A 20,385-nucleotide genomic window follows, 5' to 3' on the forward strand; every position below is an offset into this window, starting at 1 on the left:
TGACCCAAAACTTCCTCCCCACAAAAATGTCTTTAAGAATCGTCCTGAGTTGCTTCATCTGCTAACTGCCAATTCTCTAACACTGAAATGTGGCAGATAACTGGACATATTTGAAGGACATCTTTATGTAAGAGATACATGGGGTCAGGAGATAGTCACCTTCATGCATTGCTCTGCCAAGAGAAATAAAACCGACTTCTTTTTCCAAAAGAAGGAGACAAAACAGGAGAGGGAGAAGGGAAGAAAAGGAGGGAGAAGGGAGAAGAAGGGAAAGGGGGAAGGAAAGAGGAAGGAAGAAAAGGAGGGTGCAGTAGGGAGGGAAGGGGGAAGGATCATACCTGTATCTATAAAAAAAAATGCATAGTTTTAAAACTTGGAAAGGAAAAATCAAAACTCCAAACCCAAGTTGCTTCACTGGCCAATTCTACCAAATATTTAATATCAATTATATGTAAATTTCTCCAGAAAAAAAGAAGAGCAAACAATTTTTCAGCGTATTCTATGAGGCCAGCATTAATCCTATGTGACACACACACAGAGGTATTAAAATAGAACTATAGATCAGTATCTCATGTGAATATAGATGCAAAAAATTCTCAACAATATATCACAAAATCAAATCTAGCAATATATAAAAAGGATAATACAGCATGACCAAGTGGGGTTTCTTCCTAAGAATGCAAGTCTGGTTTGATGTTCAAAAATCAACCAATATAATTCACTATGTCAACAGACTAAAGAGAAACATCATATAATCTTATTACATACCGCAAAAACATCTGACAACATGTAACATCTGTTCATGATAACAACTCGCAGCAAACCAGAAGTAGAAGAGACCTTTCTCAAGGTGATAAAGGGCATCTACAAAAAGCCTATAGCTAACAATATTCTTTGTCTCTTTTTGTATGTGTTGTTGTTATTATAGATTTCAGTTTTATGCTGCAAATCCATAATACATTGCTACCATTTTTACCTTAGGTGGTCGGTTATTTAGAACTATTAAAAATAAAAGAAATGCCTTTTTGTTTGTCTTCATTTCAGTCAGTTTTGTTGGTCTTTTTGCAGGTTCAGGTTTCTGATTTTTCAGGTTTTTCAGGTGTTTTATTTCTTCTGTGGGAAGAGCTTCGTTTAACATTTTTTATAGTATAGGTCTATTGGTAGTGAGTTCTTTTAGTTTTTATTAGTCTGAAAGTCTATTTCCGCTTTATTTTTGAAAGTTTTTCTTTGGGTATAAAATTTAGGTAGACAGTTTTTCCTATCAACACTTTATAAATGTCACTGCATTATCTTATAGCTTGCATAGTTTGTGATGAGAAATCTCCTTTAATTCTTTATTCCTCTATATGTAATAGGTCTTTTTAAAAATTTGACTGCCTTTAAAATTTTCTGTTCATATTTTGTTTTGTATGAAGAGTCTGAGTAGTTTTACTTTGTGTGTGTATATGTCTTGCGGCGGTAGCATGAGTGGGACTATTTATTTTGCTTGGGGTTCTTTGAGCTGCTGGGGTCTGTGGGTTGATAGCTTTAATTATTTTCTAAAATATTCTCAGTTATTGTTTTTAAAAATACAGATGCTCATTGACTTATCATAGGATTATGTCTGATAAACTCATTGCAAATTGAAAACATCCTAGGTTGAAAATGCATTTAGTACATCTAACCTACCAAACATCATAGCTTAGCCTACCTTAAACATGCTCAGAACACTTACATTAGCTTACAGTGGGCCAATTCATATAACACAAAGCCCATTTTATAGTAAAGTGTTGAATAGCTTGTGTAATTTATTGAATACTAAAAATGAGTAACAGAATGGCCATATGAGCACTTGAAGTATAGTTACTACTGAATGCTTATTGCTTTCATACCATTGTAAAGTTGAAAAATCATGAGTTGAACCATCCTAAGTCAAACTATTGTAAGTCAGGGACCATCTGTATTTTTTCTTATCAATACTTTAAAATGTCACTACATTATCTTATAGCTTGCGTAGTTTGATGAGAAATCTGCTTTAATTCTTTGTTCCTTTACATGTAATATCTTTTCATGTATTGCAAGAGCCCCATACCCCACTTCTGGGATTCCAATTATATACATATACTAGGCTGTCATAGCTCTTGGATTCATTGTTAGATTTTGAGTTCAGACAAATTTAAGTGCTTTTTAAAACAAAAAATGAGCACTTCTCAGAAGATATAACAATCAGCTTCCTCTAAAGCCTATCAATCACAGTGATCAGGATACAGTTTAAAAATTACTCAATGTATGAAAAAATAGGGAAAATGATCCATTTTTTTCCCCAAAAGTCAATCAATGGTGACCTGTTCTAAGGTAACCCAGATACTGGCATTAGTTGACAAGGATGTTAAAGCAACTGTTATAACTATGCTCAGAGACATAAAGGAAAATATTTCCGAAATGACCAAATAGATGAAAATCTCATCAGAAATGAAATAACATGGAAATTCTAGAATGAAAACTTCAGTGTTTAAAACAAAAAGTCATCGTGTTGACTGTTGTCATTGGAAGGGTAAGAGTCAGTGAACTTGTAGATAGATCAATGTAAATTATCCAGTGTGAAGAAGGAGAATTAAATATTTAAATGAATGGAGCTTCAGAAACTTGTAGGACAGTATTCCATCATACATATAATTGGAATCTTGTATGAAGAGAGCAAATAGCTGTAAAAAATAGTTGAAGAAATATTGACTATATTTTTTCTATATTTGGTGGTAGACCTGAATTTCAAGGAGCTAATTAGATCCTAAACAAACAGCTGAAAGCCAAATACAAAGAGAAAAGTTTAATACTCATCAGAAACCACAGAGATTACTTTTTCAAAAGTTCTTTAAAATTACACGAATGCTTATGGCAAAATCCATAGCGTTTTATATTGGGTTTATAACATACATGGATGTAATACAGCTATGGAATAAAAGAGGGAGGGAGGAAATGGAACTCTAAGATTGTAAGGGATTTTATATGAAGTTACACCATATTACTCTTAATAGTCTGTGAAAAGTTAAGGTCATAATTAATCCGTAGGACAAACATTAAAGAAAAATATTGCAAACACGTGTAGCTTAACCACCAATAAACTGTAATTCTACAATTTTTTTTTTTTTTTTTTTTTGGAGGACAGAGTCTCACTCTTGTCACCCAGACTGGAGTGCAGTGGTGTGATCACAGATTGGAGTGCAGTGGTGTGATCACGGCTCACTGCAACCTCAACCTCCTGGACTTAAGTGATCCTTGCATCTCAGCTTCCTGAGTACCTGGGACCACAGGTGCACACCACCATGCTTGGCTAATTATTTTATTTTTTGTAGAGATGGAGTCTCTCCATGTTACCCAGGCTGGTCTTGAACTCCTGGGCTCAAGAGATCTTCCTGCCTTGGCCTCCCAAAGTGCTGGGATTACAAGTGAAAGCCACTGCGCCCTGCCTAGAAAATATTCGAATTAAAAAAACAGGAAGGAATAGAAGACAACAACAAAAAGCAATGGAAATGGCGAACAGAAAACAAAAAATAATATCGTATACCTATATCCAGTAATATCAATAATGCCATTAAATTTTAATGAATGAAATATTCTAAGTCAAAGGCAAAAATAGTTAAAATGACATAAAAGCAAGACCAAACTATTCACAGTCTAAAAAAGACACACTTAATAGGTTGAAAGTAAATGGGTGAGAAAAAAGATACATAATATATAAACAGCAAGTGTAGAAAGGTTTAAATGAGTACATCAATATTAAACTATACTTCAAGATGAAAAGTATTGTCAGAGACAAGAGGAGACCTTTCATAATGAAAAAAGGTTCTGTTCATTAGAAAGACATAATCCCAACATTAAAACATAAGCAAATGTGTAGGCATCAAACAACAGAGCTTTGAAATGTATGAATCACAAATGGAAGAATTAAAAGGAGATTCCTTTTTAATTTTTTATTAAAAAGATAATTCCACAAAGATTGTTGGATCCTTCAACATTCTTCTCTTAAATTGATAGAATAAGCAGACAGAAAAAGATGATGTAGAAGTCTTGAGTGACACTATGAACTATTTTAAATGAATTGATATTTATTTATAGAACACTTTACTCAACAACTGCTGAATACACTTTCTTTTCAAGTGCACATGGTATGTTTATCAAAATAAGTCATATGCTGGATCATAAAACACAGTCAATTAAAAAAATTAGAAATAGTACACAGTATGGCCAGGTGCAGTGGCTTATGCCTGTAATCCCAGCACTTTGGGAGGCTGAGGTGGGTGGATTGCTTGAGCTCAGGAGTTTAAGACCAACCAGCCTGGGCAAACAGGGCAAATCCTCGTCTCTACAACAAATACAAAAATTAGCCGAGTGTGGTAGCATGTACCTGTAGTCCCAGCTACTCAGGATGGTGAGGTAGAAGGATTACTTAAGCCTGGGAGGTTGAGTCTGCAGTTAGCTGTGATCACACTACTGCACTTCAGCTGGGGCAACAGAGCAAAATCCTGTCTCTCAAAAACAAACAACAACAAAAAAAGCACGATCTTAGATCTGATGGAATTAAATTAGAAATCAATAATAGACATCAGGAAAAACTCCAAATATTTGAAAATTAAGCAATATGTTAATAAATAGACATCAAGTAAGCAATTACAAAGGAAATTGAAAATATTACAAAGTTGATTCTTTCAAAGTATCAACAGAATTGATAAACCTTTTTAGCTAAATTGATCAAGAAATAACAGAAGACAGATTACCAATAGAGGAGCAAATGGTATTGCCAATAAAAGGCTATCATCATTGCAGATTCCACATACATTAAAGGCATAATAATGGAATATTATAAGCAGTTTTTTTGCAAAACTTAATAATGTAGACAAAACAAGGAAAGTATTACAAAGTTGATTCTTTCAAAGTATCCACAGAATTGGTAAATCTTTTTAGCTAAATTGATCAAGAAATAACAGAAGACAGATTACCAATAGCAGGAGCAAATGGTATTGCCAATATTAGGCTATCATTGCAGATTCCACATACATTAAAGGCATAATAATGGAATATTATAAGCGGTTTTTTTTTTTTGCAAAATTTAATAACATAGACAAAACAGATTTTCTAAAACAATCTTATTGAAACTGAGTCAAAGTAAAGCAAGAAGTATGCCATTTGTAGTATTAATTGAATTCGTAATAAAAAGCTATTTCACAAAATTAACTCCAAGTTAAATGGCCTTATTGGTGAATTATATCAAATAAGAAAGAAATATCATTCTTCCACAGAGCAATAGGGAACATTTTGCAACTATACTTCAGAGGCCAGCATAGCACTAACATCATAGCCTGAAAGGCAATATAGCAAGAGAAAATTACAGACCAGTATACTTTTTGAGTACATTAGCAAGAATGCTGAGCAAACTATTAATATTTGTAAAGCATAGCTAGTAAGAATATAAAAGATATATATAATACATAAGAATTTAAAAAGATATATAAAAGATACCTTTTATATAACTTTTTATATAATATAAAAGATAATATATAAAGAAAAAGTTCGTTTTTTGTTAGGAAAGCAAAGTTAAACATTTGAAAAAGCCGTTAATGTAATTAATCATATTAATTAACAGAATAAAGGAGAAAAATCGTGTAATTATTGCAATAAATTTAGTAAAAGCATTTGACAAGATGCAACACCCATTCATGATGAAAATCTCTCAGTAAACTAGTACAGCATGATTATTCTCAATCCAAAAACCTGAAATGCTCCAAAATCCTAAACTTTTTGAACACCAACATGGAGCGCAAGGGAAATGCTCGTTGTAGTGTTCAGGATTTCAGACTAGAGATGCTAAATTGGTGTAATGCAAATAATTCAAAATTTAAAAAAATCCAAAATTGGAAACATTTCTGGTTCTAAGCGTTACAGATAAGGGCTACTCAACCTGTACTAGAAGGTAATTATTATTTTTCATTCTAATAAGGGACACCTACGAAAACTCTACAGCAAACTGTATGTTAATTATAAAATATTAAAGTGTTTTTACCCAAGGATCTGGAATAAAGGAAGGTGTTCAATTTTCACTGTTTACATTTAGCATTGTACTGAAAATCTTAGCACTGCAAGAAAGCAAGAAAAATACCTTGCTCATATTCGCTTGTATAGTTTTTTTGCTAGATTCCTTTTGACCAGATTCCTTTTGATTTCTGAGATACACAGTCATGTTGTCTGCAAATAATGACAGTTGTATATCTCCTTTTTTTCTAAATTCTATGTAGCCAGGAATGCCATCGCAATACTGATTTGTTATTAACCGCATACACGTTGCAGTTTGCACTGATGGCCCCACTGTTACTGGATACTGTCCTTAAAAATTTTTGGAAGTGAGATGAACTTGCCACTACCTGTTAGCTGAATGGCTAAATGAATTTCCCACCATCTCCTGTCTGTAACTTCCCCTTACAACCTAATTTGCATGCCCCTGAGTGATAACACAAAGGCCGTGTTGCTTACTACTTTAGTGGCAGAGGAGGCTTGGAAACGTGATTATATGGCATTTGCAGCAGCTTTAAGGTAATAGATGGAATGGAGTTTCTTGTTTGTCAGACAGATAGAATGACAGTTTCCATAGAAAGTAGAGGGAGTACTTTCTAAAGAGGTCAAAAGCTGTAAAAGAGATCATCTGAGGGACCTATTTACTATTTCCTAAGATTTTCCGGACTTAACACTTATATTAAACCACAGTATTATGAAACTATTTATTTAGACCACATTGTTTTATCTTCCTGTGTTTATAGAGCTATATCATGATTTTCTCTCTGTAATAGTCTCTCACTCTTCCACATTCTTTGCCTGGTAGAGACTTTCAAGACCTTATTGAAGTTAACTTATATGCAATAAAATGTACCTGTGTTGTATGTATAATATGTAATTAAATGTATACTTTGCATTTTAACAAATGTGTGATAAACTGTTAGAATATAAATTGATACTATCTTTTCAGAAAATAATTTGGCTGTGTGAAGTAAATATTTAACATTTAAAATACTCTGACCCAGCGACCCACTTCTAGGAATCTCTTATCTAGAAGTAACAGAGTACATACACAAGGGTATACTCGAAAGGATGTTTCATTGCAGTACTGTTTGTAGTAGAAAATATTTGAAAAAGACCTGAATATTCATCCACAGGAGAGTGACTGAAGAAATTGATATATCTGTTACCGTAGGATAATGTTCAACTATAAACCTAAATTGATATATTTTAACTAGGAAAAATGTGCTTGATGTATTCAGTGACTAAAGCAAGTTATAGACCAGTAGTTGGTTACAGCTTTGTGTGTGTGTGTGTGTGTGTGTGTGTGTGTGTATCCATTCAGTCAGCTAGTCATTACAGTATTTTGCCAAGAAATAATGGCAACTTGTACTAAGATGATGTTGTAGAGACGAGAGATATAAATGATTTCAGGGTATTTTGGATATAAATTTAAAAGGATTGGGTGATATTTGGAGGGGAATATAAGACAGAAGGAATTGATTTTGTCTCTCAGGTTTCTGTTTTTGGTGCTAGATTGATGGTAGGATAGTTATTAAATAGCAAACACTTAAAGAATACTAGATTAGAGGGGGGAGATCATGAGTTAATTTTAGGTATTTTGAGTTTGAGGAGATTTTGTTATATTTGAGCGAAAATAAGTAGTAGAGACATGTAATGGGTCTGGTGCTCAATGGAAAACTATTGACTAGAGATATAAATTTGGGAGTCAGTTGCTGGGTAGCTGATAATTGAAATCAAGCACATTGTGAAATTGTCTAGAGAGACAATTTTGGATAGGAAGAGAAAGGGGCCTAGAATCAAGCCCCAAGAAATACAACATCAAAGGCCAGATAGATGAGGGTAAACCAAAGGAAGCAGGGAGATGATAGGATTACTGAACACAAAGGAAGAATGTATTTTAAGGAAGAACTCATCAATAATAACTGAAAATGCTTTTGCTCACATGTGTGGTCAATCCTTGGTAAGATCTATTTCAGTGAAATGATGGCAGCAGAAGCCATGTTGGAATAGGCTGAGGAGTGAATAAAAAGGAGAGGATATGGATATAGTAAAATAGACAATTTTGTAAAACTGGAAAAGTTACTTGTGTTTTTATGTCAGTAGCAGCCAAACGTGGAATAAAAATCCAGCTACTTAATTGTATGTTATGTATAGAAAAAAGGCATGGAAATACACAAAAACGTTAACAGTATTTGGTTCAAGATAGAGGAAGTGTTTATTATTTAAACTTTATTTTTTAGTTTTTCTACTTTTTAAACTAAGCAAATATTTTGTAATAGATAATAAAATATGGATTATCGGCCGGGTGCGGTGGCTCATGCCTGTAATCCCAGCACTTTGGGAGGCCGAGGCGGGCGGATCGCCTGAGGCTGGGAGTTTGAGACCAGCCTGGCCAGCATGGTGAAACCCTGTCTCTACTAAAAATACAAAAATTAGCTGGGCATGGTGGCAGACGCTTCTCGGGAAGCTGAGGCAGGAGAACCACTTGAACCCGGGAGGCGGAGGTTGCAGTGAGCCTAGATCGCGCCATTGCATTCCAGCCTGGGCAACGGAGTGAGACTCCATTTCAAAAAAAAATATATATATAGATTATTTATTTGTCAAAAGTCTAGTTAAGAGACAGAATCCATCTAGTTACTTGAACAGAGAAAATTTAATTTGAAGTTTAATTAGGTATAAAGTTGTTAACTAGGTAAATGCTAGATTAAAAAGAATATAGGAATCACAGAGGTGGCTCCTACAGGAAGCAAACAGGGTTGGCATAAGATGGGGAAGAGGTTTTAATTAGTAAAACTTAGAAACTTTAAGAGGAAGGAGTATCCGAAGCTGAAACTCAGACCTCTGATGAGAGTGGGCTAGCAGGTTATTGCTGGTGCTGATGTCTTTGGGGTGGGTGATAGTTACTGATGTCTTTGAGGGTGATAAAGCTGGTTCTACGAGTATTGGAGAAACTTCCAAATGGATCCAGCTGCTGCTATAGGACGGGACTCCCCTTGCTGATGTGAAGTCTTAGAAAAGCAATCCAACACTGGGGCCTGAGCATATCCCTCCCTGCACATTTGTGCCAGATGTACCAGGAATGCAAGTCCCTGACTGCTCTTTACCCGTATAATCAGAATTGTGCTTGCAGGGATGAGGTAATGTCTTACCCTGGATAAACAGGCTTACTTTCACTTACTATGGAAGAGATACCACAAACTGAATGTTCTCCTATAATGTAACCTGCTGTGTGTGCAGGCATTCATCATGGGCCCTGTGCATCATCCCAGTGCAATCGGGATGGAGGTGGGGCATATACAGTCAATGCGAATGAACTTGAAGCTTTGGCTGCTACTTTACTATAAATAATAAAGTCTTTTAACTCTGACCAAGTAGTCTTGTGTCTTCTGCCAACATTTATGAAATTGTGGCAGGCTGACTTATTAGCTTGCAAGTATAATAAAATCTTAGATTTCATTATGAGTTTTAAAATTATTATTTGCAGTTTCATTTTAAGAGGGAAGTGTGTGTGAATATGTTTCTGTCTCTTTGTGTTAACCCTCAGTTTTGCGGTGACCTCCACTTGGTCCTGAGGAACAGCCATCTAGCCTTTAAGGGTACACGTGCTCACGGTGATACTGAAAAATTTATCCAGAATGCAGTATAGAGAGTGAAAGAGGGAAAATAAGCAAAAGAGTTGAGAGATGAAGGTACATTGAGAGGTTTCAGAGAATATTTGGTAGAAGTCTCGGATGAGTTTAATGGAACAAATAATATGTGAAAAGATAATCAAGAACAAAGAAGAAATATTAAAAGCTACCAAAGAGAAAGGGCTGATTACTTAAAAAAGAATGACAGCTGTCAGTGGAGTTCTCAGTAGCAATTTATGTCAGAAGATTTTAGAGTAGTATCTTTAAACTGCTGAAATAAAATAGCTACCAACCCAGAATTTTTTATTAGACAAACTGTCATTCAAGAGGGAAGATACAAGATAAAAGACAAAGAGGTATACACATCAATTAATAGAATATTTTTGAGGAATTTATTAACTATAAAAATTAAGATTAGATAATGCAAGGTGTAGGAGTGTGTGTATGCATGTGTGTGCACATGCATGTGTGTGTGCGTGGTCAAGAACATGGACTCTAGAGCTGGACTGCCTGGGTTTAAATTCAGACTAACTGCTTAACTACCTGTCTGACCTTGGGAAATATATTACTTATTCATTTTATGTCAGTTTTTCTACTCTGCGAAATGGAGGCAAAATTAATACTTATCTCACTGGCTTGTTGTGAGGATTATGAGTTAATATGTTTGTCATCATCATCATCATCATCATCATCATCATCATCCCAACATTTTTGTAGAACATATTAAAAAGTCCTTAAAGCCCTTGCCTGTTAATATCACATATTAGGGGGGTAGAGTTGGTATGGAAATGGGAGGAGATAATTTGTTTATTTTAAATCTCTGCACCTTTTGTCTTAATTTATTCAATACTTGTTGAGCATCTTCTATATGCACTGTTTTAAGCATTGAGAACAAACAGATTTAAAACAAAGAAATTCTTGTACCCCATGTCTTATGTTTTACTGTGGGGAATAAATAAGATAGATATGTGAGAGAGTGTGTGTGTATACACTTATACAGTCATGTACCACATAACTGTGTTTCAGTCAACAATGGATATGATGGTGGTTCCATGAAATTATAATGGAACTGCAAAATTCTTATTTCCTAGGGGCATTTTAATGATCTTGACCCTGTGTAGGCCTAGGCTAATGTTTGTGTTTGTGTCTTAGTTTTTAACAAAAAAGTTTAAAAAGTAAAAAAAATAATTTTTTTAATAGAAAGTGGCTTATAGAATCAGGATATAAAGAAAGAAAATATTTTTGTACAGCTGTAAAATATATTTGTGTTTTTAAGCTAAGCATTATTATAAAAGAGTCAAAGAGTTTAAAAAAAAACCCAAAAAGTTTATATAGTAAGGTTATAGTAAGCCAAAGTTAATTTATTATTTTGAAGGATAATTGTAAAAAATAAATTAGTGTAGCCTAAGTGTACAGTGTTTAAATCTACAGTAGTGTTCAATAATGTCCTAGGTCTTCACATTCACTCACCACTCATCCTCTGACTCGCCAGAGAATTTCCAGTCCTGCAGGTTTCGTTCATGGTCAGTGTCCTGTACAGATATACCATTTTTAATCTTGTATTCTGTATTTTTACTGTACTTTTTCTATGTTTAGGTAAACAAATACTTACCATTGTGTTAAAATTACCTACAACATTCGGTAAAGTAATGTGCTATATAGGTTTGTAGTATAGGAGTCATAGGCTGTACCATATAACCTTGGTGTGTGGTAGGCCTTACCATCTAGGTTTGTGTAAGTATACCCTATGATGTTTACACAATGACAAAATTGCCTAATGATGCATTTCTTAGCACATATCTCTGTCATTATACATGATGGAGCATACACTGTTAGCAATAAGCCCCCAAGGAGAAAAATAAAGTGGGATGGGGCATAAAGGATTTTACATTTCAAATAGGGTGGTTAGGGAGTCCATAAAAAGGTAACATTTGTGTGAAGACCTGAAGGAGATTAGCAGGTGAGGATATTTTTTGTAAGAACATTTAATAGGCCTAGCAAATGAAAAGACGATGAAATAAAAACATACCTGGCATCCTTAGAGAACAACAAAAGAGGTGAGTGGAGCTGATGTAGAGTGTGTGAGGGACAGAGTGAATGAAGGAGAGTGCATGAAGGAGGGGGTGAAGCCATAGAAGGTTATGGGGATACATCTTTGATATAGGTATATACCCTTTTTAAGGACTGTGGCTTTTGCTTGAGTGAGATAGGGAACCATTTGAGGATTCTAAACTGTTGACTTCTATTTAACACTCCCACATTGACTGCTTGATTGAGAATAGGCTGCAAAAATATTATCTTAGTAACTTAAGTACTCTAATAAATAAAACAAGCATAAGAAGCATATATAGATCCTAATGTCACTTCCCTCCTCAAGAATCTACAGTGGTTCTGTGTTACCTATTGTGTTGTTGTCTTAACTTTTTTCTTTTTCTTTTTTTTTTTTTGGAGACAGCCTCGCTCTGTTGCCCAGGCTGGAGTGCAGTGGCGTAATCTCGGTTCACTGCAACCTCCGCCTCCTGGGTTCAAGTGATTCTCCGGCCTCAGCCTCCTGAGTAGCTGGGACTGTAGGCATACACCACCACACCTGGCTAATTTTTTGTGTTTTTAGTAGAGATGGGGTTTCACCATATTGGCCAGGCTAGCCTCAAACCTTAGGCCTCAAGTGATCCACCCACCTTTGCCTCCCAAAGTGCTGGGATGATAGGGGTGAGCCACCACTCCCAACCTGACTTTCATTACTTATACTTTAAAGCTCTTCGTAATGTTGCTACATTGTGTCTGTTAAATTTTATTTCTTCCAGTTCTTCTGGACCTAGGGTCAATTCTTCTGATCCTAATTCTTCTAAACCTAGGACTGATTTTAGTGTAGTTCCATTACTTATAATTTATTCTGATAAAAATAACTGGAAGGTTTTACATTTTACATACAATCAATACATGAAAGTTTTTTTCTATGACTGAAATGTTTGGAAGTCTTCTTTTAAGTACTTTTGAGCCTCTTGAACCTGCGAATAATTTATTTACTTTCATCATTTTATCAGTCAAGAGTCCTAGTTTCAGGAACCAGAATCCATTTTAGCTAGTGATTTATTTGAGGGTACTGACAGCTGACAATCTTTGGGAAAGTTAGGAAATCAGATACTTTTGTTACACACTTGAATCCCTGAAGCCAGGAGAAATGCTTAAGCGTAGGATGTAGCTGATGAGTACCAGTTTTATTGTCTTCATTACCCCTATGGTATCTATGAAGCTAGAGACCAGTCACTAGAACGTCTATTAGAACTACCACAGAAGAATCAAATACCTCCACCACAGTGCTTCCAAGACAAGCAGCCTCCCATCATGTGACCACTGCTTCAAATGTGCTCACTTGTTCCCTCTAAATGTCACATACTTGTTTATACTTGGCAGTGCCTTGGTCATTCTAGCCCCTTAGCTGGAGTGGAGTCTGGCAAATGTTATGTATAATTTTCCATTCTGTGCAATACATGAAGGTATGCTTAAAAGAGGATTTGAATGGGTTTTGAGTATCTGTTACATTCATAATAAAAGAAATGAGAGTTAATATCCTTTTTCTACCATCGGATGGGTAGTAGTCAACAGTTTGATAACTTTTGTATTAACGAAGATATCATGAAAGAGCCACTCATCAATTGCTGGTAGAAATGTAAATTAGTAAAACGTATAAGGGCAAATTGGTAGTAACTTACCAAAATTTCAAATGCTTATACTAATTGAGACAACAAATTCACTTCTGGAATTTATCTTAGATAGCCATATACTGTAGAAACAAACGTCCATTAATAGAGGACTGAGTAAATAAATTACAGTATATCCATAAAAGAGGAAATTCTGCAGTCACCAAAGAGAATGAGATGGTAGCCATTTGTAGGCTGCTTTGGAAAGCTCTCCAAGGTACAAAACAATAAGTTAAAGAAGCAAGTTCAAAATGTGTGATATTCTGTGTTAGAGATAGACAGAGACTCTGAGTGTGTGTAAATTGCAACAGAATTTCTGTTTTTGTGAGGGTTTGGGAATGAGGATTTTCTTTGACATGATCAGGAACCACGTATACCATGAAACTGATTTGGCACAAAATACAAAGAAGCTACTAGGTGGTTGCGTTATAAAAGGAATCGTGTGGCTGAGGGACAGAACTGAAAAAGAGACTTAATTTTTTACTTTTGATACTGTTTGGATTTTGTATTATTTGCCTGCATTGCATACTGAAAACTAATTTTCTGTTGCCTACCAAAATATTTTTCTGAAAATAGGGAAGATAAGTCTAAAATATATTGTTAAAGAGTTTATATATTTGTGAATAAATTAAGATTTACATACTATGTGAGGGATTTTTTCTCAATGACATCAGGGTGTTGTTTTCTTTTAGACCTGTCTACTATAACTGTTTATATGTTAATTGCTATTAATGACACAATATTTTTAGCTGAAAATTAGACAATATATTATTGGTTTATTCTGGGAGTGAATTGAGCATGCTTTCTATTGAGAAAAAGTTTATATTTGTAGGTCGTTTTATCACTTGTAATTTTATATGTAGAAAAGATGTGATACAAAAATGTGTGATTAACAAATATGTAGTATTAATATTAGTTCCTAGATAAGAAGGTTGATTCCTTTGTCTTCATGGTAAACAGAAGCAATATCATTTGCTATATAAGGTAACTTGTCTTTACTAGCATGTAAATGTTAATAAAGAGAGAACTGATTTTACATTTGCTTTTCCTAATTAATGAGATGGATATGAGAACATTATTACAACTTTGACTTTAAATTATAATGTTTTTCTTTGGAGTTTTGATGTTAAAGTAGGTGTTGAAGGAAATGGTAAACTGTAGATGTGTGAGTATATCTAATTAAAAGTTCTGCTGAGGCACTTTTGCCTTGTTGAGGGAACTTTGGAACATCTTAATGAGGGACAGAGTGAATGCAGGTGAGTGCATGAAAGAGAGAGTAATGGGGATACGTTACCTCTATGATATTTCCTTATCTACTTGTACGTATTTCTCTCTAATGTTTTCTATCCCCAGTAATGTTGGTATGCTTTATTATAATATAATCTTAACTCAAAATTTTGATTCATTCCAGATCTTCAACTACTTATTATATTATTAGTAGAATCTAATAATACTTTTATCAAAAGTATTTGGCTGCAGTAAAAAGATGGAATTTTAAGTAACCAATCAATTTGCAGACCATTTGAGAGGGGATAGACTTGACGCATATAGGAGAGTGTGCTACTTTTCCTAACAGAACATTATGACCCAGTCACAGTTTGGAATCTGTAAGTGAGTGGTCTCTAAAATTAAGTACACACACTTATCTGTTGGGATATACTAAGAAAATAGTAGAAATTTTACTATATACATCTTGATAATACTACATGCTAAGAAAATAGTAGAAATTTTACTATCTATATGATTTTAAAAGTTTGGAAACCACTGATATTTAGGCAATTAATTTTGGATATCAAAAAAGCAGCAATTGGGACTGACAAATGAAGCGTTTATAACTCTCAAAGTAAACTTAGCATGTGAACTCAAATGTTTTCTTTCCTTTTTTTAAATAATATGATTAAACCTTGATGGAAAATTTTGAAACATAACATGTTCAGAGTAACTTAAGGGCATTTATGCAAATTAAGTTACCTCTTTTGCTTATATTTTGAACTAAACCTGTTTACCTTGGATGAAAAATCCATAGCCTAATGTTTCTTCTTACATTTTTTGCCAGCTGAAAATAGACTATCAACACCAAAACTATGTCCTTCCTTTTCAATTAGTTGTAGTTTCAGGCCTTTGAATGGTTAGCTTTCCTTAGTATCCAGTTTACAAACATATTCTCTGATTGCCAGATGCTGCATAGTACCAATGAGATGCTTTTTCCTACCCTGTGCTCCCGTGTACCCAGTACCTTGTGCTATGTATACTATGAGAGAGAGAGAGAGCGCAATAAGTAAATGCCTCCTAATGGCTATCATTTATGAATATTCATGTTTTAAATCTCAGATATTCAAGATTAAAGCAGTGCAATTGGCTGAGAAACTCCTTCCTGCCTTTAACACACCTACTGGGATTCCTTGGGCAATGGTGAATTTGAAAAGGTAACTCTATATGGGTATTCTTATTCTGGAAGAATTATTTTGACCTTTTTAGTCTTAGAAATTTCTAATGAGTCACCCCCACATTTTTTAAAGACTTATATTGTTTTTCCTCTATATATAATCTTTATTTTCTTCTGTGTATATGCATAAATATGTTTCTTTAAAACATTTTCTGATTTTTAAAATATGTCCTTTACTTTGAAACAGGTTAACTGTCTTAACTTCATTGCAGTTTTTACCACTTGTTTCTCTAAGTCTAGATTTCTCTTCTTTACCTGTATGGTATACAGTATTTGTTTCTTTTATTTGCTTATTTGTTTCCATTTAGTGCTAGAATAGGGTCAAAGTACATTCCCCCTGTTTTTCTTTTTATATGCCACCTGTTGATCTTCTAAGTGAAAATAGAAAATAATATACCTAGAAATGAGGGCTTCCTATTGCTGAATGTCATATTAAAGATAAAGACATAATTCATGATGTTGACTGCGGGGTTTTTATTGTAGCATCTATGCTATTGAAGTTCAAAGTGAACTCTTAAGCATTATTCTTTATAATCTGTTTTATTCTAATTGAAAACATTGGTTTTTTACATAGAAATAGATGAAATGTTTTCTTTGGACAACTTTATAAATTATGTAAAGATACACAATTAACATTTGAATAATGTCAGCATATTTGAACTTGCGTTTAAGTAATTTATGCTGACTGAAATTTGTTCTGTTCATTTTTTCTCCTAGTAAAATTTATTCATCATAATGTTGGAATTTGGAAATTACCTAAAAATTTGATTGTTGTTCTCCTTGCCTTCAGACCCTTTAGAATAAAAGTTAGGAACGTTTATTTTTCTAGAGATGTGAATCTATGACATTATTTTAAAAAATGACTCGATTTTAGTAAAATGTTTCTAATTGAAGAACTTTATTGAGTTTAGATTTACATTGAGATGTCAGCAGCATTTAATGCTGAACATTAAATCTAACTTTACTATCTCTGATTTCATGCACTATATATAGTGCAGATTACCTCCTTGGTGAGGAAAAAGCTGGTTGGCGTTCCAGAGCAAGCTCCATGGAAGGATATGGCCAAGTGATGTTGTGTATACACTTGTTCTCTTTCCTTAGCTTTGTGACAGATTTTGTGATATTTCTTTCAGGATCATTGTCAGAATCAGACATTATTATCTACTTAGATAATAATTAAAACTTAATTCCGATAGGAAGACAGACTGGAGGTTCTTTTATTTGTCTATGTAGAGGAAAAGAACTTGAAAATCAAGATTAAATTGCAGAACTTCTAATTTAAGATTGAGATTAAAGTAAAAAGGTTTCCAAGGACCATGTTGTGAGCTTTTTATAAGATAAATTTTAATTTAATTCATTTGGTATATAAACAAATACATAATTTTACTTGAGTTTTTATATCATGAATGTAATTATTTACCTATTTAAATTTTTTTAAATAAATTTTTTGCAGAGAAGGGATCTTATTTTGTTGCTTAGGCGGATCTCAAATTCCTGGCTCAAGCGATTCTCCTACCTCCCAAAGTGCTGTGATTATAGGTGTGAACCACTGCACCTAGCATTATTTACCTGTTTTTTAAAGTTTTTTTTTTTTTCTTGACTGGGGTCTACGCATTTCCCACACATAGGCCTTCCGTCAGTCTTGATGACTGAAAGGCCAACCCATCTTAATAGTCTATCGTATTTATCTTCTACAATATGATACAGCAGACAGAAATAAAAGCAGAGCTTTTTTTGTAATCTTTATTTGTTTTATCACTTTAATGGCTTGCTTTTCTGCTTATCTTTCTCACTCAATAATACTCCATGGAAACATGATTCCAAGTTACTCAGTAAAGATCTAAATAAGTCTTTGTGATGAATACCGAGTGAGAAATGGGATAGTTATACTATAATTTATTCATTAATTTTCATATCAGTGGTATTTGTTTCCATTATTGTCCTACCACAAACATTGCTACAATAGCATCCTGTTATACATGTCCTTATGTAGTAGGAATTTTATTTCTTGGACAGTGGTTCTCAAGAATACGATTGCTATATCAAAGAGCGTGTGCCTTTTTTTTTTTTTTTCCTTTATCTGTGGGACAGATTTCCAGATGTAGGATTCCTGGATCAAAGGGATATGTAGTTTTAAATTTAATAGATATGGCCAAAATGTGTTCCAGAAAGGCCGTAGTACATTTCCACCAACAATATGTGAGAGTCTTTAAATGTCTGCAGGTATAAATTCTTTTTAATTTTTGACACAGTGGTTGCTATAAAATATTCATTGTTTGTATTTTCTGACTAGTGAATTTGAACATCCTTTTCATAAATCTATTGGACATGTAGATTTGCTTTTTTGTGAATTGTCTATTCCTGAGTCTTGCTTGAGTTCTTTGTCTTTTTCTAATTAATTTATAAGGTGTTTTGTAGATTATAGAATTCTTTTCTCTCTACTCTTCTGTTAGTCTGTCTTTATAATAATTTATGATTAATAAGTTTTAAACTTTTATATATTCAAATATATCTTTTATAACTTTTAGTTTACAGTCTTGGTTAAAAAAATTGTCTCCATCTATATATTTTTTACATTCTTTGAGATTTCCATAAAAGCTTTGAAATATTGCTTTTCTAAAAAAATTGAAGTATGGCATTAGTTGTGGAGTTTTCATCAGTTACATCAATTTCCTTTATAAGATTGAGGAAATTTCCTTTTATTCCTATTTCACTGAGATGTTATTGTTGTTGTTTTGTCATGAATGGATGTTAAATGTTGCCAGATACTTTTTTTTCCATCTATGGAGATAATCATAAGGTTTTTCACTTTTATTCTTTTAATATAGTAAATTACGTGTAAGATTTTCAAATATTAAATCAACCTTGAATTTCTTAGATATTCCTTGGCCAAAATGTATCCTTTTTATATTTTGCTGTATTTTATTTCCTAATACCTTTTGAAATTATATGATGGATATTGGTAGGAATTTTATTTTTGGAATGCCTTTGTCAGATTTTGGTGTGAGTTACCTGGTCTCTTTAAATGAGGCATTATTAAATTATTAAAATCGTTTTTTTCAGAAGTAATTCGTGGAGTGCTGTAGTTACTTCTTTCTTAACTGTTTGATAGATAGACCTAAGTGCAACTACCTGAGCCAGAAATTTTCTTTATTGGAAAGGTTTTAATAACAAATTAAAATTTGTGTGTGTGTGTGTTTGGAGGGGCCTGGTTTGGAGACAAGGTCTTGCTCTTTTGTACAGGCTGGAGTACAATGGCACAATCACAGCTCACTGCAACCTTGACCTGCTGGGCTTAAGTGATCCCCCCATCTCAGCCTCTGTAGTAGCTGAGACTACAGGTGTGTGCCACCACACCCAGGTAGTTTTATTTATTTTTGTAGAGATGGGGTCTCACTGTCTTGTTCAGTCTGGTCCCAAACTGCTGAGCTCAAGTGATCCTCCTTGGCCTCCCAAGGTGCTAGGATTACAGGTGTGAGCCACTGCACGCTGCCCAAATTTTCATGTGTGTGTGTGTGTGTAAATTTATATGTATACGTATATATGAAAATTTATATATACATTTATATAATATATATAAGGTATATATAAACATATATCTTATATTCAGATTTTGTTTTATTTTGTGTCAGTTTTAGTTAATTTTAAAGAAATTTCTTTATTTCACTTAAATTAGAAAATTTGGTGTAAAGTTGTTCTTGTGTTACTTTCTTTTACCTTTCATCTTTGTAGATTCTGTGGCGACAGCTACTTTCATTCCCGATTCTAGTAATTTGTATTCTTTCTTTTCTCTTTACTAGTTTACTGAGGCATTTGTCAAATTTGTTAATCTTTTCAAAAAAATACTTCTGTTTTTGTTAATTTTAACTTGTTTTTGGTTTTATTGATTTCTGATTTATTTTTATTATTTCCTTCTCTTTTCTTATTGGAGTTACTTTGCTCTTTTTCTGGCTTCTTACATTGGAACTGTAGGTTGTATCTTTCTACACTGATCTTATTCCTTTCTCTCTTTTCCTGCCATAAACTACTGTTTTTCTATAGAGCTATAAATTTCCCTCCAAGGACTGCTTTAGCTACATTCCAGAAATTTTGATTTTTTTTTGTTGTTATTCAATTCAAAATAGTTTCTCATTTCCTGTAGAACTTTTTCTTTGATGCATTAGTTTTTTTTATAATTGTGTGGTTCAATTGCCAAATTTTACGTGGTTTCTTAGATATCTTATTGTTTTCATTTCTAATTTAATTTCATTGTGGTCATAAAAATTACTCTACAATTTGAATCCTTTCAAATTTATTACAACTTGTTTATAGCTCAGCGTGTAGTCTTTCTTGGTAAATACACTTGATAAGAATGTGTATTCTGCAGTTGTTGGGTGTAACATTCCGTATATATCAGTTAGGTTAAGGTGGTTAGTGGTGTTTAGATCATGTATATCTTTCCTGATTTTTTGGTATAATTGTTTTATGCATTCCTGAAATGAAATGTTAAAATATCCCAAGTATGACTGTGGAATTGTCTCTTCTCTATTTCTATCAATTTTTTGCTTCATGCATTTTGATG

General features: G+C 33.6%; 1 protein-coding gene across 2 annotated transcripts in view; it reads left to right on the forward strand.

The window, feature by feature from the left end:
• Positions 1-20,385, forward strand: part of MAN1A2 (mannosidase alpha class 1A member 2) — a 166,654-nt gene that overhangs the window by 58,768 nt on the left and 87,501 nt on the right. For both annotated transcript variants that reach the window (XM_025397250.1, XM_025397256.1), the window contains exon 6: positions 15,710-15,804. In XM_025397250.1, the coding sequence (XP_025253035.1) occupies positions 15,710-15,804 (95 nt within the window). The remainder of the gene's footprint in view (positions 1-15,709; positions 15,805-20,385) is intronic.

The sequence above is a fragment of the Theropithecus gelada genome, chromosome 1 (genome assembly GCF_003255815.1).
Source record: "Theropithecus gelada isolate Dixy chromosome 1, Tgel_1.0, whole genome shotgun sequence".
In the NCBI taxonomy this organism is placed as follows: domain Eukaryota; kingdom Metazoa; phylum Chordata; class Mammalia; order Primates; family Cercopithecidae; genus Theropithecus; species Theropithecus gelada.